The sequence below is a fragment of the Syngnathus floridae genome, chromosome 16, assembly GCF_059516105.1.
Source record: "Syngnathus floridae isolate MCC-2025c chromosome 16, RoL_Sflo_1.0, whole genome shotgun sequence".
In the NCBI taxonomy this organism is placed as follows: domain Eukaryota; kingdom Metazoa; phylum Chordata; class Actinopteri; order Syngnathiformes; family Syngnathidae; genus Syngnathus; species Syngnathus floridae.
Window position 1 is genome coordinate 837,107 of NC_142428.1, and position 26,919 is coordinate 864,025.

The 26,919-nt window shown below is 46.8% G+C and overlaps 5 protein-coding genes and 1 pseudogene across 8 annotated transcripts; 4 read left to right on the top strand and 2 right to left on the bottom strand.

Moving 5' to 3' along the window:
• Position 1: 1 nt before the first annotated feature.
• nrde2 (NRDE-2, necessary for RNA interference, domain containing) lies at positions 2-6,471 on the bottom strand. Its single transcript, XM_088399748.1, has 19 exons — positions 6,364-6,471; positions 5,525-5,627; positions 5,268-5,432; positions 5,009-5,149; positions 4,618-4,883; positions 4,303-4,532; positions 3,986-4,213; positions 3,711-3,900; positions 3,421-3,554; positions 2,999-3,119; positions 2,760-2,935; positions 2,518-2,692; positions 2,225-2,445; positions 1,678-2,149; positions 1,136-1,494; positions 929-1,068; positions 625-766; positions 411-482; positions 2-321 (listed from the first exon to the last, which is right to left on the bottom strand). The coding sequence occupies exons 1-19, from the start codon at positions 6,422-6,424 to the stop codon at positions 196-198; spliced, it is 3,522 nt and encodes a 1,173-aa protein (XP_088255874.1). The 5' UTR covers positions 6,425-6,471; the 3' UTR covers positions 2-195.
• Positions 6,472-7,192: 721 nt separating this feature from the next.
• LOC148384809 (creatine kinase, testis isozyme-like) lies at positions 7,193-9,493 on the top strand. The gene is made up of 8 exons (XM_088399756.1): positions 7,193-7,361; positions 7,769-7,956; positions 8,032-8,186; positions 8,266-8,398; positions 8,552-8,723; positions 8,803-8,926; positions 9,010-9,199; positions 9,312-9,493. The coding sequence occupies exons 1-8, from the start codon at positions 7,339-7,341 to the stop codon at positions 9,491-9,493; spliced, it is 1,167 nt and encodes a 388-aa protein (XP_088255882.1). The 5' UTR covers positions 7,193-7,338.
• A 55-nt stretch (positions 9,494-9,548) lies between these two features.
• Positions 9,549-12,690, top strand: LOC148384810 (creatine kinase, flagellar-like; annotated as a pseudogene). Its single transcript, XR_015863305.1, has 12 exons — positions 9,549-9,748; positions 9,837-9,988; positions 10,049-10,181; positions 10,264-10,435; positions 10,520-10,643; positions 10,726-10,915; positions 10,995-11,339; positions 11,417-11,571; positions 11,650-11,782; positions 11,848-12,019; positions 12,085-12,208; positions 12,287-12,690. The product of XR_015863305.1 is annotated as a creatine kinase, flagellar-like (transcript).
• A 26-nt stretch (positions 12,691-12,716) lies between these two features.
• Positions 12,717-14,102, top strand: LOC148384811 (creatine kinase, testis isozyme-like). The gene is made up of 6 exons (XM_088401447.1): positions 12,717-12,897; positions 12,971-13,125; positions 13,206-13,338; positions 13,427-13,598; positions 13,673-13,796; positions 13,869-14,102. The coding sequence occupies exons 1-6, from the start codon at positions 12,717-12,719 to the stop codon at positions 14,100-14,102; spliced, it is 999 nt and encodes a 332-aa protein (XP_088257573.1).
• Positions 14,103-14,118: 16 nt separating this feature from the next.
• LOC148384812 (creatine kinase, testis isozyme-like) lies at positions 14,119-15,979 on the top strand. Its single transcript, XM_088399762.1, has 7 exons — positions 14,119-14,460; positions 14,532-14,683; positions 14,760-14,892; positions 14,953-15,124; positions 15,194-15,317; positions 15,391-15,580; positions 15,674-15,979. Exons 1-7 carry the CDS (start codon positions 14,238-14,240, stop codon positions 15,850-15,852), a joined length of 1,173 nt encoding a protein of 390 aa, XP_088255888.1. The 5' UTR covers positions 14,119-14,237; the 3' UTR covers positions 15,853-15,979.
• A 92-nt stretch (positions 15,980-16,071) lies between these two features.
• LOC148384813 (zinc finger MYM-type protein 4-like) lies at positions 16,072-26,843 on the bottom strand. Of its 3 annotated transcripts, none has more exons than XM_088399744.1 (29): positions 26,528-26,843; positions 24,897-25,479; positions 24,774-24,826; positions 24,553-24,702; positions 24,414-24,477; positions 24,078-24,277; positions 23,852-23,976; positions 23,465-23,684; positions 23,163-23,375; positions 22,921-23,071; positions 22,723-22,838; positions 22,311-22,652; positions 22,062-22,212; positions 21,766-21,941; positions 21,517-21,688; positions 21,242-21,358; positions 21,113-21,156; positions 20,874-21,012; positions 20,716-20,778; positions 20,232-20,377; positions 19,134-20,139; positions 18,938-19,014; positions 18,741-18,870; positions 18,499-18,650; positions 18,308-18,422; positions 17,920-18,231; positions 17,667-17,778; positions 17,422-17,508; positions 16,072-17,163 (listed from the first exon to the last, which is right to left on the bottom strand). In XM_088399744.1, exons 1-29 carry the CDS (start codon positions 26,564-26,566, stop codon positions 17,073-17,075), a joined length of 5,346 nt encoding a protein of 1,781 aa, XP_088255870.1. In that variant the 5' UTR covers positions 26,567-26,843; the 3' UTR covers positions 16,072-17,072. The 3 variants fall into 3 exon arrangements, with proteins under 3 accessions (XP_088255870.1, XP_088255872.1, XP_088255871.1); XM_088399746.1 differs by having other exon boundaries at positions 24,897-25,537; XM_088399745.1 differs by having other exon boundaries at positions 17,440-17,508; positions 26,528-26,839.
• Between the last annotated feature and the right edge of the window lie 76 nt (positions 26,844-26,919).

Here is a 26,919-nt window from a genome sequence, read left to right on the forward strand (position 1 = left end):
CTTCACGTTTTGTCAGATTTTATTTCATAAATAATAATGTCAAAACCTCAATATACAAATTACAAACAAAATAATATTTCTTGAAAAAACTAATAAAAATGCAATTAGTCATGTTCAGTTTAATGGTGGCAATGTCTTTCTTTTTTTGTCTGCTGCTCTACCTACCAGTAATTCCGTTTTGCACGCGAGTTTGATTCAGTCTTCCAGCAATATGTCGAGTTCTTCCAATGGCAATCGGACTCGAAGCTCTTTCTCCGTCATCAGATCTACAAACTCTTGCAGATGCTCATGAAACAGCTGCACCGCATCCATGTACAATCCCTGGTGAACCACATATCCCTTTCAATGTACAACTGCCTTCATTTATGTTCTGCGCTAAGAGAGATGATGCTGTTAAGGATGTGACCTACCTTCACCCAGGGAATATTCTGTAAAGCTTTGTAGAAGAGACCCTTGGCTTTATCCAGCTTACCCTCTGACACCTACAAATGGACACACAGGAACAGCGAGATCATGTCAAATCCATGAGATTCAAATCCCAAAGCGCAAACGTTGATGCCTCTACAATGAAGCCTCCCTGTTCATGTGGCTAATTCATGCCTTTTGAATGATTCTCCATCTCACCAGGTAGTGAATGTACATCCTCCAAAGTAAAGGACAATGGGCGCCCATCTCGGATCCTATGGCGTTTTCAAACAGCCCGCCGATGCGGTTGCTGAGACCGGTCTCTGGCAGGACACTCAAGGTGGCGCTTTTGTCGCAGGATCTATTTGATAGGAAATGTGGAAAGAATGCACTATTCGTCATCATGTTTCATAATCAGTTGGAACATAATTCCGGAATCCATTTTTGGAAACTAATAGCCAGCTTGCTTGTGTTCTTTGTTTTTTTTCTTCTTCTTCTTCTTCTTCTTCCCACTCCTACCTACCTCTGTGCTGCTTCCACCAGCTGCTTTCTTTGTTGTTCAGCAACAATAGCAAAGAGCCGCGGCACAACACTACCGTTGTCCCTCGTTACAGCGTGAAAAAAGCGACGAGCCCGGCCGGCACTATGGTAACGGTTCTCCACCTGAAACAGGACCCAGGATGGACAATTAGGATGTCATTTATCGGTAGAATTGCAAACATCCTTTTACCTGTACGTATATGCTCCAGAGAGCGGCGCTGCTCGGCCAGCTCGAAAGGGCAGAGGTGAGTGTGTCTCTCAGCGTCGCCAGTGGAAAGACACTGACGCTCATGTGGTACTTGAGCAAAGACGCCTGCTGCACCGCCACCATTTCGCACTCGCAAGCTAACGTGTCGAGCAACGGGTCGCTGCCAGAGCGGGGAGCATTGGCGTTGCGGTCAGACGTCAGCGTACGGTGCAGCTCGTCCATCTGCTCTCGGGCCTGGCTGTAGACTGCGTTTGCCGCTTTGATGCCCATCGTCAGGTACTGGAAGAGAGCGTAGCAGCCGAGAAGCCCTCTCAACCTCAGCTTCTCTTCTTGGAGAAGAGCTGCTCGTGGGATAATAACATGCCGTGACTATCACACATCAGTACATTACAATTTGCATATTTTGACTGGTATTTGACGACAGCATCTGAAGCTGAACACGCAAACTAGCTAGAACGAGTCATAAGAAGCTCTTTTGTCGATTGCTTGATTGATATCCCCTGGAATTTTCTGAGGGGGCTTACTTTCTTTGTTGGCCTGGAATGACGACAAAGCGGTAGTCAGCGCCTGTTCATAAGACCTCCTGGCCTTCAGGATGGCAACCGGAGAGACGGGCTGCGACGACGAGGAAGGCGTTAAGGCCTTCCCCTCGGCAAGTCTGGTGAGCACACATACGGCCGGAGGTGCGCCTCCGTGGTGGGGCACCCCTCCCGGACTACTTGCTCCATCCTCCACCTCCAGTTGAGCCCACAGTAGACACAGCTCACAGAGGGAGGGGTTACACAGCCCTTTGCCCCCGCCCAATGCCGTGGTGGCGGAAAACACTTTGCGAGCCTCTTCCGAGTTACCGAGCATCCACTCCAAGTGGGCGAACTCTCGCCACATTGGCAAAGATGAGCGGTTGTCGGCTTCTTTGAGCAGCGATTTGGCCATCCGCTTGCTGATTTTGCTCTGAGAGCGGAGACGTTTTTTGTTGCCCTGAATGCAACGAAACACCTGAAACAAACAGAGAGCTCAGAAACCATTTCAAAAGGTTGACAAAATAAAATAAAATAGAAAAAAAGGTCCTACCTTTAGTTTCTCATACTGCATCCGGCTGAGTGAAAGAACAGCTCGTTGTTCGGACGGAAGAACAGGTTGGAGCGTATTCAACATGAAGTTGACAAACTTCTCGCCCTGCTTTCCAAGCCCTACCCATTTCCTGGTTCCCTGGAGGGTGGTCATGTGACCCACAGGGTTCACCCCAAGACTCGATAAGTTATGGGACGTCAGAGGTCGTCGGGAGTCACTACCTAAAATGAGTTCCACCAGGTTAGATTGCTTTGTCCCTCAACACTGAAGTTGCAATACACATTCAAATTCACCCTGAGTGAGCAGAGAAAGGTCCTCCAACAGCAGGCCAGTCTGCCACCTGCCAGCACACGACGGCACAGTGTCCACAGGCAGCCCCAGAAATGACAGAAAATTCAGGAGGAGGCGAAGCTGAAGCTCTGGCGAAGACAGGCAAATTAGGGAAGGTCCGATGTCGTCGAACAGCACCTTCGGAGAGCGAAAAGACGCGCAATGAGATCCGACAAAGTGATGAGCCACGGGAATTCCACCTTACCTGTCTCTCCGGGTCGTCACAGTCGTCTTCTGATTGGCCCTTGGCTTTGTCAGGTCTCCAAGGCAACCAATGCGCAGCTTCACGAGATGACTCCACATCCAGCCACACCGTCCATCGTGGCTGGCTGCGGTCCTTCACCTCGTCCTCTTCCTCCTCCTCTTCCTCCTCTTCTTCCTCTGTGGAGAAACAGACACGGTGGGTGTCCTGCTAGCGAATGGCATCAAATGTGTAGTATTTACCTGCACAGGGCTGGAGCCATCCTCCTCGCTCCTGTTGGACCATCCACGCTTTCCAACCTCTGGCATCAAACTCCCCGACTCTTGCCTCCCCGCTATCCCAGAATGGCTCAAAGAAGTCAGCCTGCACATAGCGACACAAGGGCTGCTTCTGACACGGGCAATATGTGCGGGCCACAAGGGGGCGGCAGAATGGCTGGCTGGGGGCAACCAGATAACTCAGCTTGTCATCAATGTTGCTAACTTGAATTTAGCACACTAGCTCAAAAGTAAACCGGAGCTCAAAAATAGCAACCGACCCTATGAAGAAAAAAAAAAAGATGTCACAGCCTCAGTGTTGGCGCAAGACCACAAGGATTCGAGACGTTAACGTTGAAAATTTGGATCGGACTGCACGAGGAAGGCATTTGCGTGACTTGCGTTACCTGTTGCTTGGTGGGCAGTTGTCGTACGCTGTCAGGCTTGAAGAAGGTAAAGTCCATCATGGCTTGAAAGAGAGACAGTGCCTTCTCTGCGTGACCGGACTGACGGAGGAAATGACACTGCTTGGTGAAGATATCTGAATCATGGCACAGAGACAGACACTGTTTCAAATTCACACCTAAATGACATGTAAAGTCTACCACTAAATTCAAGGAGAGATATACGGGCAGGCTGAGGCTACATGATGAATCTAAAGAGAATCTAACGTTGCGGGTTGCTCCTATGGCCTTACCCAGCATATCCTCTTCAATCCCCGGCAAGGCCGGGTGGGACACCATGCTGCCATCGCGGACAGCGCTGAGCGTGCTCAGACACTTGCCGTAAGCAGAGTTCACCTTTGACACACTGAAACTGCTGAAGTAGCTCTGGGTGAACAGCAGATACTCCCTCCATAAAGGGCCACTATTTGGGTGGAGAAAGACCTTGGAGAAAAGATCAAAACAAGAGTTGGCCTCATTGCTTGATACGCTACGTTCTCGGGTGAAAGGACAAGGACAGTGACGTTACCAGTTTCTTCCATTCTTTAGCCAGAGCCGCCGGTTCCCAAAGCTCTTGGCAGATCCGGAGTCTTTCCCGTTGCAAAGCCACACAGCTGGGGTTGGTGGCCACAGCACGCTCCGCAATGCTCAGCTTTTTCTCCAGCACGGCTTTGTACGAAGACTTGCCGCGGCGCTCCGCTAACTCTTTGCCCTGTTGCTCTTCCTCACCTCCAAATACGGTTGCACCCAACTCATCCTAAAGGCAAGATAAGCTCCATACATGACAAGTCATTCAAGAGCGCGTGCAAAGTTGCGAGCACGACCGCAGCAAAAGAGTCTTCCTACCTGATATCGAATGAATTTTAGCCAGAGCTGAGTGTCCTCTGGTTGCTCTCTCAGTTTGCGGTTGAATTCTTCAGTCTGGCCGGTCAAAAGCACAGCTTCTTGTCGTGTCTCCACGTTTTGCTTGTCGGGGTGATCGGCCTCATCCTGCTTTCCCTTGCCCTGCAGCCAGAGGGCAGTGGTGGAGTCGTACACGCCAAGTGGATTCACTGAGGAACTTTGTGCTCTGCCACCTGGAGCCACACAGGAAAACCAAGTGAGATGTTTAAATGACCCGGACAGGTGGGTCCATCATGTTCCTGACCCCAATTGTACTACCTTGGGATGCCTCTCCTTTTTGCTCCCCCTCAATGTCTTCCAGTGGAAGAAAGGGGTTGGAGTGGGTGACACGATTGCTTTCACAAACTCTCGGTAATGTCGGGAGAGGCTGCTCGGACTTGAGCAACTGACGGCAGGCTGTGGAAAAGTATCTGTCGGCGCCTTTCTTCTTGTCCCCCCGTTTATGTTTCTTATTCACGTCCTCCCAGTGGACTTCTTGTTTGAGAGGATCCAGACCCAGTGATGAGCTGCCTTTCCTCTTATACCTGCAAGTACCATGAACACACATTTGAGCCTTGTTCAGACACACAGCCCTAGTTGTGCTTTGATATTAGGAAAACAAATGTTCCAGCCGTACCATTCGAACGGCAGGCGAAATGTTTTGTGTTACCTTGCGACATCCCCTCTGTATAGAGACTTGTAAGTCCAGTTGGAAGCATCAGCTTTAGAGTCGACGCAGAACGGCTGTGCAGCGGGCGACGGAAGATCATCCAACCAGGAGAAAGAAGTTGCGACCGGAGCGGCCTGTTGTCTTTAAGACGGCAGGCACGTGTCAACCATAAACAAAGACATAAGAAATCACTTGGTGTGGATGACTGAAATCAAAACTAGAATTTAATGGAAGCGCACTAGGTGGTGTGTGTGTGTACCTGTTTGTTTGTTTTCGCTTGAGATCACTTGGGAAAATTGGTTCAGAGTCTGATCCACTGCTTTGTGTTGATCGTCGAATCTTTTCTTTGTGCTTTTTCTTTTTTTCTCCATGCTTTCTTTTCTTCTTCCTTGTTGGTACATTCTCCTCATTTGTTCTGTCTGAACTGAATATAAAGCAACTACACGTTACAAAATTCAGCACCACGTACACGTACATTATTATTTACAGATCACTTTACTTGCTCCAAAATGTTACCTTGAGTCTTGGAGTACGCCCTCACTTTTGATCTCTAAAAAGCGATTATGCAGGGACAGGGCATCGCTGGTCTGAAAACTCTGATTATTCAACCACTTCAATTCTAATTGAGAAAACAAAAAAAGTGTCACTTAGTTCAGTGAACAGATAAGGGTCCTCGCTGTGCTTACATGTAATGCTACATGTAATGCATTATCACTCATATTGTTTTCTGATATCCATCAGTCAGCAAATTACAGGCCTGCACCACCAGACTCACCAACAGCTTCATACTCCATCCAGGCTGTTCGGATCGTGAACTCTCTCTCCCCCCTCCTGCGTAAAACGTCCTGTACTTTTGCGCTATGCTCTGACTGCCTGCTGTATGCACACTTGCTCCATTTTTGCTCCTCTTATTTATTATGTTATTTGTTTTAGTTATTATTTATTCATCATCATTCTGTTTGTGCCTTCTTGTTTTTACTTTTAGTGTTGTTTACTTGTATGTATATTGTGTACTGCGTCTTGTCACCGTGGGATAGTGGGAGACGTAATTTCGATCTCTTTGTATGTCTTGGCATGTGAAGAAATTGACAATAAAGCAGACTTTGACATCCTAGTAGCATTAGCATTCGGTTCAATTCAAACACACCAGCGGGTACTACTAACAGCATGTGGCTTTAATGCATTAGCATCTGCATAAAACTATATGAGCGTGACATTATATGGCCAACAGAATTGTTTCACCGGACATGACCAGCGTTGCGAAAAGTCATGTTCGCTGTCCCACTTGGTATATATTCTTGGAATGTAACAACTCCAAACACTATATTGTAACTTGTTGAATAAGATATCTTTACCATTAGAAGGGTCTTCAACCTTGTCAGTGCTCACATCAGCAAAGGCTGGAAACAGTGCCATGTTTTACTCTTGTTTACGCCTGCTGAACACGTAGTCGCGGATTGATGACGTCATGTACAATGCGACATGAACAAATAAAATATTTTTTCTTTATTGGAACAAAACACAATTTTAACAAATATAAGATTTATTTGTAGAAATCAACACAAATACAACACAAAAAAACAGTCAAACTGTTGATCAAGAAATACAAAATAGAAATACAAAGGAGAGGGTGGAAAAAATGAAACGAACAAAACAAAAATAAAAAGAAAGGCAAGTTTTTTTTTTTTTTTATTGGAATGGAATTTCTCGTAGTCGAATGAATTTTCTTTTAGGCTTCACAAGCATAAACATTTCAGCCTCCATAATTGACAGGTTGAAATAGCTCCACTAGCACATTGAAGAGAACGATAGCGCCATCATCTGGCTATGCTGAGGCACCTTGCTGAATTTAGAATGATTCATGCTGCCTGTGACCAAACGTAACCTTTCAGATAATAATAATAATAACACTACATTTATTTTTTTATTCTAACAATTACATGTTCAGAGTTTTGAGTCAGACAAGTGGAACCAAGTCACAGTGATACAACGCATTACATTGTTGACTACCAAAGTTCATTGTATTGTGCGTCGCTTTTACATAAAGCTCCCGTCACAAATAGGAAGATGACGCCTTAATGGAAGAAGTTTTTTTGCACAAAGCGCACGTCGACCATACGATATCCTTGAATGCTCGCACACGTCGGCCTGTCGCGTTTAGTGGACAGTTCGTGGTGCTGACGTTGGGGCTATATAGGCTGGGACACACGCACTTGCATGCGTTTTCGAACATTCAGCTTGACAACGCTCCCTGTGCAACCTTTCTCGTATCTCCGAAAACTGAGCAGTCATTACTCTTACTAGTGCTGCATCTGAGAGAAGACGGAAACATGTCAGACACTGTTGAACAAGTGTAAGTTAGACGCTGAGAAATGTTAAATGATTCACTTGTCATATACACTGATTATTTGGTTGGAGTATTCCTCCTCTTCAAAGTGCTCATCCATTTTTTTACACCTCAATTAGAAAGCAAAACACATTGGACAGAAATATCTATATATGCGATAAGAATTCCAACCTGAGATTAGTGACGCTGTTCTTGTTTTAGAGCATCTTATTGAAAATGCATCTATAGGGAGAAATTACAGAATGTTGTAAATTGCTTTCATCTTTTTTCTAGACCGAAACTTAGTTTTGATCGGTGGTGTAAACGAACTACATTGGGTCAAATATCACAAGAAATCAAAACAGCACAACGTGCATCAATGTTGGGCTCGTCGTTTTGGTTTGGTCTATCTTCATCCGATTGTTTTTGTCCAGCTCTGATGGAATGGCCAAACTTGATTTGATGGAGACGTTAGTGAAGGATAACTTCCCCAATTTGAGTCAGCACAACAACTACATGGCCAAGTTTTTAACGATGGACATGTACAACCAGCTGAGGGCCAAGTGTACCCCCAATGGCTTCACCATCGATGATGTCATTCAGACAGGAGTGGATAATCCAGGTACAATTGGAGTCCCCAAGGTTGAACCACGCCAGAGGTTTTGCATTGTCGTTGACTTTGATGAATGGAATGTAGGTCACCCATTTATCATGACGGTGGGCTGCGTGGCTGGAGATGAGGAGTCGTACGAAGTCTTCAAAGACCTGTTGGACCTTGTGATTCAGGAAAGGCACGGAGGTTACGGACCGTCGGACAATCACAAGACCGATCTGGACCCGGAACACCTGAAGGTTGGACGAACTGCATTTGATTGACCATTGAATGATTTCAGGGACGAGGGGGAGAAATATTTTCTCTGCCTTCCTTTAGGGGGGCGATGACCTCGATTCCAACTACGTTCTGAGCAGCCGCGTGCGAACAGGCCGAAGCATCCGAGGTTACTGTCTGCCGCCGCACTGTAGCCGGGGAGAGAGACGGGCTGTGGAGAGGATATCAGTCGAAGGTAATGAACAGATGACGTCAAGCTCGAAACATTTTCCTATTTTGAATTTCAAGTGTCATTTTTCAACATGATGGATGTGCCTTACTTTCAGTTCTGTATAAAATGGGGTTGGAAACATTAGGCTCAGCTGAGTGTTTTTGATCTTCTTGGCAGCTCTGGATTCCCTAACTGGAGAATTTCAAGGGAAATACTACGCCTTGAAGAACATGACTGAGGAGGAGCAGCAGCAGCTGATTGATGACCACATGCTGTTTGACAAGCCAGTGTCCCCTCTGCTGCTGGCCTCAGGGATGGCTCGCGACTGGCCTGACGGCAGAGGCATCTGGTGAGGAGGTTCATTAAGATCTATCTGCGTGAAACTTGAAAGCCCACTTGGTCCTCATACTTTTTCTTTTCCTCGAAAGGCACAATAACGACAAGACGTTCCTGGTTTGGGTGAATGAAGAGGATCATCTACGAGTGATCTCCATGCAGAAAGGCGGCAACATGAAGGAAGTGTTCACTCGTTTCTGCACCGGACTCAAAGAGGTTTGTTTGTGATCATGATCAGGGTTTTGATGGATTTGCAAAAGCTGTATGATGACTTAATTGCTGTGGTGTCTTTTTTAAAGATGGAGTCCTTGTTCAAAGAAAAAGGGGAGGAATACATGTGGAATGAGCACCTGGGCTACATTCTGACCTGCCCGTCCAATCTGGGCACCGGTCTGCGTGCCGGTGTCCACGTAAAAATTCCAAACTTGGGCCAACACCCTGATTTTGAGGAAATTCTTGGGCGGCTGAGGCTCCAGAAACGTGGAACTGGTATGTGTGGGGTTTTTTTTTCCAATCTTTTCTGTGTTCTTTTTCCCTCAATCTTTTGCGAAAGTGCTAGAAACACCACAAAGCACTTGAACTAAGACACTTGTCAAAACAGGCGGCGTGGACACCGGTGCCGTGGATGGCGTCTTTGACATCTCTAATGCTGACAGACTGGGCTTCTCTGAGGTGGAGCTGGTCCAGATGGTGATTGACGGGGTCAAGGTGCTGGTAGAGATGGAGAAGAGACTGGAGATACAAGAGCCCATTGAAAATCTCATGCCCAGTGTCAAGAGGTAAAACCAAACAAAAAGTGTCTTCAGTTCTGGACTCACACACCTGTCTTTCTGTTTAGTTTGTCCAAAGATCCAGAGGATAAGCCTCAGCCTGAGCGGAAGAGGCTTTCAGCTGAGGAGGAGTTCCCAGAGCTCAGTCGGCACAACAACTACATGGCCAAACACTTAACCCTGGAAATGTACCAAAAACTGAGGGAGCGAACTACATCCAACGACTACACCATAGACGATGTCATCCAGACCGGCGTGGACAATATCGGTCGGTAGCTCTCCTAACGTCGTCTCCTTCCTGGATTCGTGAAAAGAGGTTAAAAAACGTTGTTGCCCAATGACACCACAACCTGCAGGTGATCCTTTTGTCATGACTGTGGGCTGTGTGGCTGGAGACGAGGAGTCGTATGAGCTCTACAAAGACTTGCTGGACCTGGTGATTCAGGACAAACATGGATACAAACCAACTCAAAAGCACAAGACTGAACTCATCCCAGAGAAATTAAAGGTAAAGGCCTTGATTAGATGCACGTCCGGTACTGATCACCTTCTCAATGACTTGTTGTAGGGAGGTGAGGACCTGGACCCCAACTACGTTCTGAGCTCCCGTATCCGCACCGGGCGCAGCATCCGTGGCTTCTGCCTGCTACCCAATTGCAGCCGAGGAGAGAGACGTGCTGTGGAGAAGCTCTCTTCTCAAGGTAATGACAGAGAGAGCTTGGTCAAATCCCACCCACTCATCGGCGTGGAAACGTGTCAAATAATTCTCTGGCGCACTTGCAGTTCTGGAGTCACTGACTGGAGACCTACAGGGGAAATACTACCCTTTAAAGGACATGATGGAGGCTGAACAGCAGCAGATGATTTACGACCACTTCTTGTTCGAAAAGCCCACGTCTCCTCTGCTCCTGGCCGCCGGGATGGCTCGTGATTGGCCTGAAGGCAGAGGCATCTGGTGATGATACATTTGATTGATTTGGAATCGTTTGTACCATCTGAAAAGAATGTGTCGACATTGATGTGATATTTGCAATTGAAGGTATAACGAATTCAAGACATTCCTGGTGTGGGTGAACGAGAAGGACCATCTGAGGGTGATCTCCATGCAAAAAGGCGGCAACATGAAGGAAGTGTTCACTCGCTTCTGTCTTGGACTTGCAGAGGTTTCTAGTTGATTGAGATATGAAATATTTCTTTGCATTCAAGTGACTTGATATTTGATGGATGTGACCTGATGGTGTTTAGATGGAATCCTTGTTCAAGAAGAAAGGCTATGTGTTTATGTGGAACGAGCACCACGGCTACATCACCACTTGTCCGTCCAACTTGGGAACTGGTCTGCGTGCCAGTGTTCACGTGAAGCTGCCGAACCTGAGCAAGCACCCGGATTTTGATGAGGTTCTGAAGAGAATGAGGCTGCAGAAACGCGGAACAGGTCAATTGCACCACCTGTTGGATTTGATTTCAACAGTAAAGACGCTAAGTTCACCAAGATCTCTACCTCATTTGTTCAGCAGGTGGCGGGGACTCGGCTGTTGTGGACGGAGTCTTTGACATCTCCAACAAGGACAGACTGGGTTACTCCGAGGTGAAACTCGTCCAGATGGTGGTGGACGGGATCAGGGTGCTGATCGAAATGGAAAAGAGGCTGGCAATGGACGAGCAGATTGATGATCTCATGCCTAGCGGCGTCCAGCTGAAGGGACTGACGGCTACGGACGAGTTTCCGGATCTCAGTAAGCACAATAACCACATGGCCAAAATACTAACTTTGGAGATGTATAAGAAGCTGAAGGATCGTACAACGCCCAATGGCTTCACCATTGATGATGTCATCCAGACAGGCGTTGATAATCCAGGTACAGTAACTCATCCTGGCAGCCAATTTGACTAGGATTTTGGAGTTGTTTGTCTAAGTTGACGTATCTGACTGCAGGCCATCCCTTCATCATGACCGTTGGGTGTGTGGCCGGAGATGAAGAGTCATATGTGGTCTTCAGAGACTTGCTGGATCTCGTGATTGAAGACAGACATCGAGGTTTCAAAGCCAAAGACAATCACAAGACTGATCTCAACCCAGACAATCTGAAGGTCGAGCACTTTTTCACCTTGACATTTGGCGCTAGCATTTGGACCGCAGAGAAACAAACGTCTTGTGTGATGCTTCAGGGAGGTGATGATTTGGACCCAGAGTACGTTCTGAGCGCCCGAGTACGAACCGGCCGCAGCATCCGTGGCTTCTGCTTGCCGCCGCTGTGTAGCCGTGGAGAGAGGCGTGCTATTGAGAAGCTTTCTGTCGAAGGTAAACAACAGCGACCAGAAGCAACCAGAATTGGACATTAATAGTGACTTTTCTTCCAAACACAGCACTGGACTCTCTGAGTGGCGACCTTCAGGGAAAATACTACGCCTTGAAGAACATGACTGAGGAGGAGCAGCAGCAGCTCATCAATGACCACTTGCTGTTTGACAAGCCAGTGTCCCCTCTCCTGCTGGCCTCAGGGATGGCCCGTGACTGGCCTGACGGCAGAGGCATCTGGTAAGATGCAGCAGCATCTGTGGGGGGGGGGGCGCATTTGAGCTGAGAATATTTTTCCTTTCAAGGCACAATGACAGCAAGACATTCTTGGTGTGGGTGAACGAGGAGGACCATTTGCGAGTCATCTCCATGCAGAAAGACAGCAACTTGAAGGAAGTGTTCACTCGCTTCTGCAGCGGACTCAAAGAGGTTTTGAGACATTCAGGAGTCAAATGTTTCAAGCATTTCTGCTTCTTCTCATCACCTGTTTTTACCATCCGTTTTAAGATCGAGTCGTCCATCAAGCAGAAAGGTGAAGCATTTATGCGGGACGAGCACCTTGGCTACATCCTGACGTGCCCGTCCAACCTGGGCACTGGTCTTCGTGCTGGCGTACATGTGAAGCTACCAAACATGAGCAAGCATCCTGAGTTTGAGGAGGTTCTTCGAAGGTTGAGACTCCAGAAACGTGGAACTGGTACGTGTAGTAACCTTCTGGTCAAATTTGATTTTTGGAGCACCATTTTGATGTTGAATACATCACTTGTGTTCATCAGGTGGTGTGGATACAGATGCTGTGGATGGGGTCTTTGACATCTCCAATGCAGACAGGCTGGGTTTCTCTGAAGTGCAGCTGGTCCAGATAGTGGTCGATGGCATCAAGCTGCTCGTGGAAATGGAGAAGAGGCTAGAGAAGGAGGAGCCCATCGATGACCTCATGCCAGCTGACCTTCAGATGACTGTCTTTTCTTCAAAGGATGAGTTCCCAGATCTCAGTCAGCACAACAACCACATTGCCAAGTTCTTAACCCTTGAAATGTACAAGACGCTGAGGCAACGTTGCACCCCCAATGGCTTCACCATCGATGATGTTATTCAGACAGGCGTGGATAATCCAGGTAGACGAGAGAATTCAGCTTTCGGACTTTTCTGTCCCCGTGCCGCCACGTCTTCTCTCTGAAATGTGCGTAGGTCACCCCTTTATCAAGACCGTGGGCTGTGTGGCCGGAGATGAGGAGTCATACAATGTCTTCAGAGGCTTGATGGACCTTGTGATTCAAGCCAGACATGGAGGATACAAACCAACAGACATGCATAAGACTGACCTTAATCCGGACCACCTGAGGGTAGAGTAGCATTTGAACTGGATATTGACGTTTCATTTGGATTGCAACAAACCTTAGTCTATTCTTGCCTTTCCATCCAGGGGGGCAAAGACCTCGACTCCAAATATGTTCTGAGCTGCCGGGTCCGAACAGGCCGCAGCATCCGTGGCTTCTGCCTGCCGCCGCTCTGCAGCCGTGGAGAAAGACGTGCTCTGGAGAAGCTTTTCATTGGAGGTATGAGCCGGTGGAAACTGCCTGCCATTTAGGTACTGCGGTGGACATCAGAACTAAATCTTCTTTGGTTTTGGTGCTTTTTCTGCAGCTCTCGACACACTAACTGGAGAATTTCAAGGGAAATACTACGCCTTGAAGAGCATGACTGAGGAGCAGCAGCAGCAGCTCATCGATGACCACTTCCTGTTTGACAAGCCAGTGTCTCCCCTGCTGGTTGCCTCCGGAATGGCCCGTGACTGGCCTGACGGCAGAGGCATCTGGTAAGAAAGAGCCTCTTGTCGTCCCAAGTTGGCAAGATTTCCAAGGATAAACCAATGAATGTCTCCTTCAAAAGGCACAACGACAACAAAACATTCCTGGTGTGGGTGAATGAGGAAGACCATCTGCGCGTGATTTCCATGGAGAAGGGTGGCAACATGAAGGACGTGTTCACTCGCTTTTGCACCGGACTCAGAGAGGTTTGTAGATGGTTAACAGAGGGAGGTGGCCGCACGACATCACGATAACCCAATCAACTCGGTCCTATTTAGCTCGAGGCTGTGATCAAGGAGAAAGGTGAGGCATTCATGTGGAACGATCACCTTGGCTACATCTTGACCTGCCCTTCCAACCTGGGCACCGGTCTGCGTGCCGGTGTGCACGTCAAGCTTCCAAACATGAGCAAGCACCCTAAGTTTGAGGAGATTCTCAAGAAGCTGAGGCTCCAAAAACGTGGAACAGGTACACCAAATCTTACGCTGTTTGCTTTCCTGGACGTATGCTGAGATATTGGTCTCTCAGGTGGTGTGGACACAGCTGCCGTGGGTGGAGTCTTTGACATCTCAAACGCCGACAGACTGGGCTTCTCTGAGGTGCAGCTTGTCCAAATTGTGATCGATGGCGTTAAGTTGCTGGTGGAGATGGAGAAGAAGCTGGAAAAGGGTGGCTCCATCAACAACCTGATGCCTGGCAAACTTCGGTTGAAGAAGCATTCGCCCGAGAAGGACTTTCCAGATCTCACGATGCACAACAACTACATGGCCAAGTTCTTAACACTGGACCTGTACAAAACACTGAGTGAGCGGAAAACTCCTTATGGCTTCACCATCGACCGGGTCATCCAGACAGGTGTAGATAATCCAGGTAGAGTAAGTCGAGCCTTGAGCCCTAATGTTTGGTCGGGTCCGATTTGGTGACAATATTGCCAATTGCAGGTAACCCGTTCAGTATGACTACGGGCTGCGTGGCCGGTGACGAGGAGTCCTACGAGGTTTTCAAAGAACTCTTTGACCTTGTCATTGAGGATAAACATGGTTACAAGACAACAGACATGCACAAGAGTGAATTCAACCCAGACAGCCTTGCGGTACAGCGCAGTTCTTTTCTAATAGCTCGTCTACGGAAGTGTAGTGTCGTGACAATTTGTGTCTTTTACCTCTAAGGGGGGCGACGACCTCGACCCCAACTATGTTCTGATTTCCCGCGTCCGAGCCAGTCGCAACATTCGCAGCTTCTGCTTGCCGCCACATTGCACTCGTGGAGAAAGACGTCTTCTCAGGCAGCTCTTCACCGAAGGTAATGCTTTTCTTCGGCTGCGCAGTTGAAGGGGTGTAGCAAACGTTGCTTGCTGCGCAGTTCTAGGATCGCTGAGCGGAGACCTGAAGGGGAGCTACGTGCCACTGAAGACCCTTTCAGAAGATGAGCAGCAGGAAATGATAGATAAGCACTTGCTGTTTCCCAAACCAGTGTGTCCTCAGCTGGTTGCCTCGGGGATTGCCCGTGACTGGCCTGACGGCAGAGGCGTCTGGTAAGACAAAGCTGCACGTTTTCCTCGGAAATGGAACATTCATGACAAATTCATACCATCTCTTGAAAGGCACAATGAAGCCGATACCTTCTTGGTGTGGGTGAACGAAGAGGAGCATCTCAAAGTGATTTCCGTTGAGAAAGGTGGCAACATGAAGGAAGCCTTTAGTCGCTTCTGCAGGGGAATTCAAGAGGTTGGATCTCCAGACCGAGCTTTCAGACATAACAAGGTGTTGACCGTGATCTCATTGTACTGCTCCTTTTTAGTTTGAGTCTAAACTCAAGGAGAAAGAGCTTGGATTCATGTGGAATGACCACTTGGGCTTCATCTCGACCTGCCCATCCAACCTGGGCACTAGCCTCCGTGCCGGTGTGATTGTCAAGCTGCCAAACCTGAACAAACGCCCTGAGTTCGAAGAAGTTCTTAAGCGGCTGAGGCTCGAGAAACGTGCAACTGGTAAAGTGCCTTCCTTGCTTGCTTGCTTTGGTCAAAATAATGCTGCTGCTGCTGCTTCCCGTCAGGCCATAAAATTGTCCTAATTTTTTCCAGGCGGGGTGAACACCGAGGCAGATAATGGAATCTTTGACATCTCCAACACTGACAGAATGGGTTTCACTGAGGTGCAGCTCGTGCAGATGGTAGTTGACGGCGTAAAAGTTCTGGTGGAGATGGAGAAGAGGCTTGAGATGGAAGAAAGTATTGATGACTTGATGCCCATCCAGAAGTAGAAGCACTGACAAGCATTTTTTCTCTCAGGCAAAGCATTCTGTGACATCTGGTGTTGATGTTTTGCTTTCTTTCTTTAGCACAGTTGTGAAACTGTTGAGACAAAACCGAAATAAAGTCATGGCAACAGTCCTGTGTGCACTTTTTTCCCCACACTGCTTTACTGTTTCCATGTCATGTTGCAGAAGACTGCTGACATGTTTGATAATTAGTCATAAGGGTTTTTTTTTTAATAAAAGTTTATTGGTCACCTGACAATGTGCAGAATATCAATAAGTACAAATCAGATTTTTTACTTTTTGGCAGCCGCTCAAAAAAGCTCATGTATTTGACAACTTAAATTTTCTTAAAACTACACCATGACACAGAAGCACTTTAAAAAAAAATGCAACTCTTTAAATAAGAGTGCAAAGTCACATGAATGTGAGTTAAACCCCAGAAAAAGAAAAAAAAACATGAAAAGAGGAATGGATGCGTACGGGGTACAAGGTGGAGCACGAAAAAAGACGAGAGAGAAATTAGGCAGAATTCATGGCTGCAAAGAATTCATGTGGGGATATGACACTACATAAGGCCGCCACAAAAGGGACTAAGAATGATGGGGAATATATCAGATGAGGCACTCATCAGAGATGAGGCACTTTTCCTCTAGCATTCAACATGCAGCTGATGACATCACCATATTTGAATGTTCTCATTTTCCCCCAAAAAACCCATAACCCATACTATTCTATGATGTCATCCATTGTCACCTGTCCATGTTGCCAAACAAAATGGTGGTGATGGTCTTGGGGAGAAAGAAGGCCAGTACAGCAGCAGCAGCAGCAGCAGCTCTCTGGCACACTGTGATGCATGACAGACACGCTGCACAGCTTTGCAGAATCAAAGGAAAGAATCCACCATTGGATCTGACGATGAAAGTCTTGACAGGGATGGATGGAATAAAAGGAGAACTCAAATAGTCCGGGACACTCCCTTTTTATTTGAAACAGGAGCAAACTGGAGGAAGGAGCGTTTGTCGGAGGAAGCAGGCATCCAATGAACAAAGAGCTCATCTTTGTGACAGATGTCCATTGTGTCCTTGAAAGCACCATGGCCCGCTTCTTCACACCAAGCCAACATCTGGCATGTGCTCGCCGCATGTGTGCTGTGCCTACTATGCTATGCTGTGAAAACACAGTCCCGTTCCAAAAAGTGTAAACTGCGATGCCGTTGGCTCCTGTTACCGCTGAACTTCTTTGACCGCCAAGATGCGAGTGAGCATGCTCTGCAGAATTGTGTGATGTAGTGCGTGAGAAGTATACCAGTAGGAACTGCGGGCAAACAAAAGAAGGCCAGGAGAGGGAAACAATGACATCAGATCAATGTGCATTTCATTTGACATCATAAAAATACAGTGGGATACATTTTAAAGTGAAAGAAAACCACACCAAAGTGTGCTGGGAAGAATTATGAGGTGCATGCACTAAATAGAGGGAAAATCATCATAAGTGGATTTTTTTTTTTTCTCTTCAACTAATATTTGTCACAAGGAAGGTAAGCGAGAAGCAAATCTAAATTGTGATGCCGACCTGGTTGCAGTTTCTGACCTGTGTGTGTGGACGTTGCGTTCAGGCTGGAGGTAAAACATGTCAGTCCTCTTCAATGCTGTTGGTGGGCTTCAAACAGAGAAAGAGACATTGAGCTTTGGTCGCACCTGGAACAAAAGCGCTCACATATCGAATTGAAAAATGGACCGATTCGAAAAGGTGTCTTCACTTTATTTATCTCGTTAAATATAATGATGAATGTTTACATTTTTATGCGCGTGTCTTACCATCTGGAGAGATAGAACTCATAGAGTCTGACAGGACAGTGCAGAGGATTGGTAACATTTTCTACCATCTCTATGTCCCCATCCTCCTTTTCTTGCCTTTTCTTCATTCGCTCTAAAAACAAAAATCAGGAACATTAACTTCAATGTGTCTCAACAACACATTTGAGGGCGGCGATGCGTTCATTTTAGAATGAAATTGGCAATCAGTATGTTCAGTATCATGGCGGCGGAGATGCGGACGTGTTCCACACACCCGCTGTCTCTGCACGGCTGGAAGTAGCAGCAGCAGCAGCAGCGGCGGCAGCGGCAGCGGCGGCAGCAGCGGCAGCAGCAGCACCGCTTCGCCGGTATTTGAGGTAGAGGACTTTGCCCGCTCGACTGCAGGGTTTGGTGTGCAAACTGAAGTTGGAAAATGAGAGGCTTTGGTGCTGTGCCAACGTGGTGAAGTGGAAGTTCTTGGTGTAGAAGAAGAGAAGCGTGTTGAGCAACACGATGGGGGAGTAAGCGCCCAGCTGCTTACACTCCCACAGGAAGGACTCCTCGACTCGAGAGGACACGGGGCTACCTGGAGGGAGGGGCAGAGCGCAATGACCACATTGCATCAAGTGACTGGAGCCTGACCGATAAGGTGTACAACGTACCGTTGGGCAGCTGTTTAGGCTTCCAGAGTCGCAGCATCCCGGAGATCTCCATAGCAAACTGACTGTATAGCTCATCGGTGAAAATATTCTCAATGCGGCCTTTGATGAATAAATACTGAGGGAAACCATAGCAAAGAAGACTCAGGGTCAGGATGGATGACTCGAAGGACAATCAAAGAAGAGACGCGTACCTGCTGTATCCCCAGGCAGAGGTAGAAAATGCTGTCAGGGCTGTAGAACTCGCCGTTGGGCCTACGCACTTCTTTGATAAAACAAGACAAGGCGTAGCTCAGCTCGGCCGAATCGCACTGAAGAATGTCCTCTTTAACAATCACGGGATTGGCTGCAAGCGGCGGAAGGAAGGAAGGAAGGAAGCAAAATGATGACATTGATCCAGTAAAAGCGAGACGACAACGTCGCTACGCTGACTCACATCTTCTGGAATGCGTGTTGTGCTGCAGCACCCAGCTCCTCCATGCTTTAACGCCGTACATGTAGTTCAAGTTGAAGTTGACAGGAGCCGCGACGGCGCTGCCATCTAACGGGGTCGTTCGCCTGCGACCCTGCATCAACGCAAACGCTGGCGGCAATTCAAAGGAAAAAGCAAGTTCTCAAGTGGTGCCGTCTTACCCGTTTCCGACCAGTGTAACCTTCTCGGGGCCTCTTCACACCCCGCTGAGGGGTCGACGACTTCTGATCATACGTTTCTTAAAAGCAACACAAAGCAAAAATATATTGGCAATATTGAAACATTCTTCTTGGTCAATCACACACTGGCACATATTATCAGAGGCGTTCAACTTGGGAGGTTTCGTTCACATCTCACCCGCTGGGAAGTCAAACTCCAAATCGGTCATGGGAGAGGAGGGAGGCTGTTGTTCAGCAGTGTCACTTTCTTGCTGCTCACACGTCGTTGTCGCTTTGGACTTTGGCCTGCCTTTACGCAAGGTACGAATTGGCTCCGTTTTGCTAGCCAAAGTCACCGGAGGAGAAATGTTGCTTTGTGCTGTGTTTGGACTCTCCTCAAGTTGCTGGACTGGTGCTGCGACGACATCTGATGTTGCACTTTCTAAATCCATCTTTGTTCCGCCTTCCGCATCCGAAGGATCCGATTGGACGGGAGCGGCTGTCTCCACATTTAAAGGATTTGATTGGACAGTGGCAGCTGTCTCCACAGTCAAATGATCTGACTGGACAGTTTGAGCCTTCTCCTCATCCAAAGGCTTTGATTGGACGGCGGCAGCTGCTGTCTCCACATCCGAAGAGTCCGACTGGACGGCGGCAGCTGCTGTCTCCACATCCGAAGAGTCAGACTGGACGGCGGCAGCTGCTGTCTCCACATCCACACGATCTGATTGGACGTCATCGGTGATTGCATGTTTGCTCAGCGGAGGCGCAAAAATGGGTGCAGGGACCTCGGATGGGATTTGATCTTCTTTGGAGTGCTCCAAATCATTTTGCTTTTTCAAATTGAAAAGTTTGGATTGGACAGCTGCATCTTGAACATCTTTACTCAGTGGTGGCACAACGGGCAAGGGAACTTGTGCAACCAGCATTGGCTCTGACTGGACAGCGACATCTTTGACATCTTTGATTTGTGATGCCATCTTAGCCTGATTCTGCTCTTCAGTTTGTCGTTTCAAAGGATCTGACTGGACAGCTGCATCTTTCATAGCTTTGCTTAGTGGCGGTACAACAACGGGGAATACCACTTCCTGTTCCACGGAGACCTCGACATGATCCTGCTTTTCATCTTCGTTCCAAGGATTCGACTGGATGGCCGCATCTGTCACTTCTTTACTCTGTGGTGGGATAACGATGGGGACGGGAAGCTAGAAGGAAGGAGGAGGGAGAAAGAAAAGAAAAAAAAAACACTTGAGAAGATTTCAAATTGTGCATTCAAATGTTACGATGTGGAACGTACCGTTATCGGCAAAGGCATTGGAACAGGCGTGTGCTGGGAATACATGTTCATAGGCACTGGGATGAAGACCGGCACAGGAACTGGCACCATGAGCATCTTCACTTTGTCCTCCTCTGTGGAGCAGTTTGATGAGGGTGGTGATGGCGCTGGACAAGGGTGAAAAGAAGGCATGAAAATATTACATCGGTAATGATAATGACTCATATCAGCCTATATGAATACTTTTGCTACCTCTGTGTGGCATATACAAAATGCAAATTCCTCGGTGTTATCGTATTAGACGGAAAATCTTATTTGCAACAATTAAATTCCTCCAAAATCAAACAATCACATTGCCACCAACTTACCAGTTTGTTGCTGAATAGTCTGAACTGGTAATGACTGTAGAGTGCTTCTATACAGTTACATATAGAAAGAAATGATCCAATCATGTGCCATTTGTGTACCTGCAGCTATATAGCTAATATCTGTGTGAACCACTCACCTATTTCCTGGTCCTTCTTCATCTTTTTAACAGCGTTTTCACAGTCATTTGATGTGATGTCATCTGCTTGGAGAGAGGGAGCTGTGATTAGCTTGGAATTCCACCAAAACAATTTCCGTTCCTTGAATTTTTTTCTCCAAACATTATTCTGAATTTACCTGAAGAATCAGTGGACGGCTGAAGAAGCAGACATAAGCTCTCTTGATCCATTGTGAATGGCCGGCAAAGAACTGACTTGTTCTTCATTTGACGTCGGCAGGATGGGGGCCCGTGCATGGTGTCCGTTTGAGTACTGGCCTGCAAAAAAAAAAAAAAAAAAAGCAGCAAAAACAAACATTTGTAGTGTTTTTCTTGTATTTGAACTTGTACTTGTTTCTGAAGACGATACAATACTTACATGACCAAGAATCTTGCCATCGACACCAGAGGTTGGAAAGCCTCCTTTAATAGGAGAAAAAGAAGAAAAACAGATTCACAATGTGAACATTTAATAAAAGAAGTTTTGCTTCGTTTTTCAAAAACGAACCAGTCAGCGCAACATCCGACGCCGGCACACTGGGCTGAGTTGCAGAGCCGTTTGCGAGTGACACCACATCAGCTATGATTGGGTTGGCTTTTGAGGAGTGATGAGGCTGGGCTGGAGCTGAAAAAATTGAACATTTTAAATCATTCATCACAATCGGAACACCATCTGTGCAAGGTACATTTAGGATTTTTTTTTCCCCCCGGATGGATGGGGCAAAAACAAAAAAATATATAGACTATAAAAAAAAAAAGAAAAGAAAAGAACTTCTATCTTACCATGAGGTGGCTCTGGTCCAGTACCGTTACTGGTAGCGTGCTGGGTGGATTGAAAATTCAGGAAGCAGTATTGGAGTAAGCAGGTCAGGTTGCAGAAGTTCCGAACCGAACCCATGTACTGCAGCTTCTCGTTTAAGTAGCCCTGCTTCTGACAACTGTCGCATCGACCCATCTGTGCGAGCAACCAAGTCAAGTCACAGTGATCAGTTAGGCTAAGACGATTTCTTTTCATGACTAAATTCTCCTTACCCCATAGTAGAGAACGGTGTACTGGGACATGCAGAGGGGTTTGCAGAACTCTTCCAGCTTGCCTCCATAGTGACTATGCAACATCTTTTGGCTAATGCCATAGCAATAGCTGCAGGGACGGCAGGGCGGGTCCTTGTTACGCGATGTGATGCACATTTTGAAGTTTTGTTTACAGTCTGAAAGAGAATAGGTGGGGGAAAGGTCAGAAGCAACGCAATTGCTCTTGTATCATCTGTGACATTGTGGCCTGAATGGAGCTTGCTTTCTCAAATTGGGAAGAACGAAAGCCGACTCACGTTTGCTGCAAAAGAAAATGTCTTTCCCGTTGTAGTGCATGGTGTCAAAGGGCACTTTGTCCCTCCTACAAACTTCACACATGACCAGGATATTGTTTTGTGTTTTATACACATCACAACATATCATAGAGCAGAAGACAGAAATCTGATCCTGAGGAGGAAGAAAAAAAAAAAAAAAGGGAAGATTATGAAATAATTCTGGTGTTCAAATGATGAAAAGGTTAAAGAAAGAGCTCTTGTCTTACTTACTTGGTGGCCAAAAAGCAGTGGCTTGGTGGCGAACTGTTTAGTGCACTGGTGGCAGGTGACTTTGGGGCTATCGCTGGCTCCACCCTCAGCTGCTTTTAGAGAATGAGCGGCGGGCGTTCGGGGGTGGCCTTGCCCTGGCGCACTTGAGGTCAATCCTAGCGATGGAGGAACCAAAGGGGGCACTGAGCTGTTACTTCCATGGTGGCTTGGATAGGGGGCTGGAGATGGGTAGTCCTGAGGAATGGGAGGAACAGAGCTGGCTCCGGAAGACGACCCGAGTCGCGAGGCATCCCTTGGAGACGATTTTTCATTGATCAAATCTGATCCAGTATGTCCTGCTCTCTATTGAAAGACGTCAAAAATGTTGTCACCCGTAGTTAGTACTCTGATGTAATTCTTGCACCACGCTTACCCTGAAAGTAGAAACGCATTCATAGGAGCAAAAGTTCCTTATGGTGCCATCCACCATTGCCAGGTGGTATTGAGGAACAGCTACATTCTTGCACAGACAGCATGGGAATGGAGCCCCTGTGGAATGGACACGTGACAATTAAATACTCATTTTTGGCTGGAATTGGTGTTGGGTTTTTTTTTTGGCCATCCTACCTACCGGTTAGCGTGTGCAGCTGTGGTCGGCTCATTTGCACACAAATGGGTGAACAGTAAAGTTGAACTTTTCCCCTATCGTCTCGCTCCATGATGGTGACCGACACCATTGCCGACTTTTGACATCTGGCGCACTCAATTGTCTTTCGGCAAGACTGTTTGGGGAGGAGGAAGAAAAAAGCCCCCAACTTATCACTTTACAAATATTCATGTGCCACGTGTCCTTTTCGGAAAATGCATATCTACCTGTTTGTAAGTGCCAATGCAGGTGGGACCACAAAAGTTGAGCTCGGATTTTTCGATTGTTAGCGTATGATAGGAGTCGGAACTACTATTACAATACAGCCCACAGCCTTCACAGCAGTTCATGGCTAACTGTCGCATCTTGCGCCATGTTACAAAACAAGCATCACTGCACAGTTTGTGCAGACGGCCTTGGTGGCTGACTTCATGCTCGATCTGCCGGCGATAATCATTGAAAAACATGTAGCAATCATGTGAAGACAAAAAGACACATCAACAGCTGCAATAAAATATCATGGGATTACCCGATTGGGGATTCTGCAGACACTACAAAGAACATTTTCTGACTTCTCCTGTGGCTTGTCAATCTTCTTCTCTGGCCGTTTTTCGACCACTTTTTCAGGGGCCTTTTCATTTTTTTTGGTCCTGTGTCGAAAGATTGATAAACAGTGTTGGCCGCAAAAGTGCAAGTAGGTGTTGTCATCAGCTGGAATTGTTATTGTGTCCCGAACCCGAAGAATCTCACTGCAAAAAGATGAGAAGAAAGAAAGAGTTTGATCAGAGTACAAGAGTAGGAAAATGCTTGCTCTTGACACACATTGTGATTGCTGCTTCATATGGCATTTGTAAATGATGTACGAGGCAAGCGGGTATTTTTTCTTTTAATTTTGCGGTCACCACGATGTACATACCAGTTGCATAAAGAACATAATTGGTTCTTGCTTGTTGCGGGAAGATGTCCTGTCAGACAGACAGTGGAGCAGAAGAGCTGTGTTGAACCTTTTCTTTGGAATGCTGTTTGACCTTTTAGCAGAACCTAAACATGTTCAACAGAGAAACAAAATATGTTGGTGGTTTGATTTTTTTCTTTCTTTAGTGTGAGTGGCCAGAAGAGCAGCCAGGGTGTAATGGCCGCACCTTAAAGCAGCCACTGCAGCGAACACTGCCGGGAATGGTTGGCACAGGGGGTCGAAGCGATATCGGCGACAGGGACGAAAGGGAAGTCTGAATTGCGGTCGGAGGTCGGACAGAAAGGGGAGTCACTGCTTGGAGAACAGCGCCTCTCCCTGGAATAAAAAGGGTCGTTTGGGGGGGAGCGGGCGCTGTCACTTGATGGGCTGCAAAAAAGAGGAAAAAACGTCTTCCTTTAAATTAACGGAAAGCTTTATGTGATACTGCTCGCTCATGCGCAAGTATATGAAAAATGTGCCAATTTTGCTCCACTCCAAAATATGCATCGTGAGAAACACTCACCAACAGGGGGCACAAGCGTGTTACCTCCGCCAACAGAGTAAACAGAGCTAATTCGAAGTTCTTCCTGAAAAATACAAATAGAATTGAAGTCAGAGGTCACATTTGTTCATAATAATAATTGTTCTGTGCCGGCACTTACCTCCTGATGGTCTAGTTCTTCTTTGACGTGTCTGATGGTGCTCTGAGGCAATACGGCAGCATTGTATCCCTCGTCAACTGGCTCATCTTTTATGGTGATATTGGGAGACATCGGAGGGTTGCGGGCCTCCACGGGAGGATGCTCAAACCGCTGACACATGCACAAAGGATTTGGAAAGTCATTGTTGGAGAAGAGTTCCTATCAATTTGAACATGACCCACCTCTCCTTGCCGACTGTCTTGTGTTTTCTCTAGCTGATTCACAATTGTTGCATCTGATAAAAATATCAAGTCAGCAGTTTTCCCAAAAAGAAATCATTTCAACAAAAATAAACTTTGACATACCTTGGCTGCTTTCAGGTGTGTTGTCCTTGGATGAGTGGGACGTGCTTGCAGAGCCACTTGTGGCTTCCCTCTCTTGCTCCTCGTCCAGATCTTCTCTGGGACGGTCTTGGATTTTGCTCTGTTGCGGTCTCGATTGATTGTTTTTGCATTTGGCTTTGCCACAGTCGCCATCCTGCAGTGTCTCTGCCGGCAGAGCAAAGTGCCAATCCTCGTCCTCCTCCTCTTCTTCTTCAGGACCAAATGAAGGAAGCCCGTCCAACGCATCATCAAATGCTGCCTCGCCTCTTCCTCCTCCTTCACTGGGCCCCACGGTGAATGAGGAGCACTGCTCAGTGACGGGGGAAGCAATGCGAGAAGATAACGACTCCTCCTCCCCCTCATCCATCTTTTCATCTTGCCGACTGCTGCTGTTGCTGTTGTCCTCATCTAGATGTTGATCCTCCTCTATTCCTGAAACTTCATCCATGGCCTTTGTCTCCTCCAGACCGGGGCTCTTAGAAGAGGTGTTGGAGCCTTGAGAGGAATCAGCAAAGTCTCCCAAGCCCATCACCTGGTCAAACACTCTGGATTGCTGCTGCTCATGCTGAGGAGAACAGGAAAAGGCGAGTTATGCATCATGCTCAATGGATGGATGTGCTGAGCTGGAAATTCAAAAAGGAAATAGTATTAAAACAATGTCATCAATTAGTCAAAGTTTACTCCACTGTAATCACCTTACCATCAACTACAAAATAATCAGTGAATATGTGAACGGCCAACCATTATTAAGCGGGGAAAGTATCTGCGGACTGCTATATGTATTTGTCTGCACTATTTGTTTCTTTGGCATTTCAGAAGAGTGTTCCTCAGCCAACTCAGGCACGACAAGGTATTTGAGGTAAAAATTTCGATATGGATATTGTTTTCAATGATCAAAATCCATGCTTTAACATAAAAGTTACTCATGCATTACACCGGCAATCAAACAAGCAAAGTGAGAGCCAATATTTGGGCACAAGACACTTTTTTTTTTTTACTAGAGTAACACATAACGTATGAAATGAACCAAAAATGCATATGAATTTCATGACAGCACAATAGAAAGGGGGAAATTGAGACATAGCGGTTAAATAGCCACTAGAATGAATTGTTACGATTGCAGGCCTCGCGTTGTCTCTTCCTTGACAGTAGGATGTTTAACCCGTAGCTTTGTGAGAATTGAAATGCTGCTTTGCAATATAAAATAGAATCAATCGACAGACGAAGCAAGATATTCGAACGCATAACTGTGTCGTGTTGCAAGCCCCCTTGTGAATGGCTTGTGGGGGCGGGGGAACACCGTGAAAACACTACATTAGTGGACAACAACATTGTCAAGAGCACCATGTTGTGTTTGGATTGCTGTAGTCTTATAGAAGATGGCAAATTTGCAGCCAGTGATATTGAAGGCAGAACTCGCATCACGGCTAAAACAACAGCGTGCTAGCGTCACACAGTTGCAAGCTAACTAGCTTTAGCCTAAGCACCCGTATCCGCTGTGCTGTGAGAAAACTACCAATGACCGCTTATGACACTGTGGTCGGACGCAGCATAAACATTGAGCTGCTGTTTAATGTCCGCATGTATTTGCATACCAAGTGCTATTTGCTTACCATTAATCGCTTGAGTCTAAATTCCTCCGAGTCCGCCATCTTTAATTATGCTGCAGTCATTGGGTTCCAAACAGCACCCCGGCACCACGACCACCTCTTTCTCCTCCTCTTTCTCCTCCTTGTCCTCCCTCTCTGGCCTTGCCGCTTGCATGGCGAGTAGCAGCTAAACTAAAGGATGATGCTGTCAAATGGCAAAGTTTAAGCCTGAAATATAGCCATTAACCACTTCAATCAAATTGAGCTGACAAAAGCATTACGTTCTGAACTTGATGTACAGCTACTAATGCTAAAGAAAAACCTCGGTGAACTAATTTAACTTATTTTGAATGGGAGTAGAAAAAAAGTTGATTCAAATCACTGAAAAATCTCAAAGTGTTTCACTAACTGACACC

Bases quoted from the DNA above. Each gene is read 5' to 3' on its own strand.
- nrde2 (XM_088399748.1), bottom strand. From the start codon at position 6,424: ATGGCACTGTTTCCAGCCTTTGCTGATGTGAGCACTGACAAGGTTGAA. The intron at 483-624 runs GTGAGATGGAGA...GTCCATTTGTAG, and splicing joins GGATGTACATTCACTACCTG to GTGTCAGAGGGTAAGCTGGA. The intron at 322-410 runs GTAGGTCACATC...GTGGTTCACCAG, and splicing joins AGAATATTCCCTGGGTGAAG to GGATTGTACATGGATGCGGT.
- LOC148384809 (XM_088399756.1), top strand. From the start codon at position 7,339: ATGTCAGACACTGTTGAACAAGT. The intron at 8,724-8,802 runs GTGAGGAGGTTC...TTTCCTCGAAAG, and splicing joins CCTGACGGCAGAGGCATCTG to GCACAATAACGACAAGACGT. The intron at 8,927-9,009 runs GTTTGTTTGTGA...TCTTTTTTAAAG, and splicing joins TCTGCACCGGACTCAAAGAG to ATGGAGTCCTTGTTCAAAGA.
- LOC148384811 (XM_088401447.1), top strand. From the start codon at position 12,717: ATGCCAGCTGACCTTCAGATGACTGTCTTTTCTTCAAAGGATGAGTTC. The intron at 12,898-12,970 runs GTAGACGAGAGA...AAATGTGCGTAG, and splicing joins GACAGGCGTGGATAATCCAG to GTCACCCCTTTATCAAGACC. The intron at 13,126-13,205 runs GTAGAGTAGCAT...CTTTCCATCCAG, and splicing joins TTAATCCGGACCACCTGAGG to GGGGGCAAAGACCTCGACTC.
- LOC148384812 (XM_088399762.1), top strand. From the start codon at position 14,238: ATGGAGAAGAAGCTGGAAAAGGGTGGCTCCATCAACAACCTGATGCCT. The intron at 14,893-14,952 runs GTAATGCTTTTC...CTTGCTGCGCAG, and splicing joins CAGGCAGCTCTTCACCGAAG to TTCTAGGATCGCTGAGCGGA. The intron at 15,125-15,193 runs GTAAGACAAAGC...ATCTCTTGAAAG, and splicing joins CCTGACGGCAGAGGCGTCTG to GCACAATGAAGCCGATACCT.
- LOC148384813 (XM_088399744.1), bottom strand. From the start codon at position 26,566: ATGGCGGACTCGGAGGAATTTAGACTCAAGCGATTAATG. The intron at 20,779-20,873 runs GTAAATTCAGAA...CTCTCCAAGCAG, and splicing joins GCCGTCCACTGATTCTTCAG to ATGACATCACATCAAATGAC. The intron at 17,779-17,919 runs GTGTGTGGAACA...TTTTGTTTTTAG, and splicing joins CAGCCGTGCAGAGACAGCGG to AGCGAATGAAGAAAAGGCAA.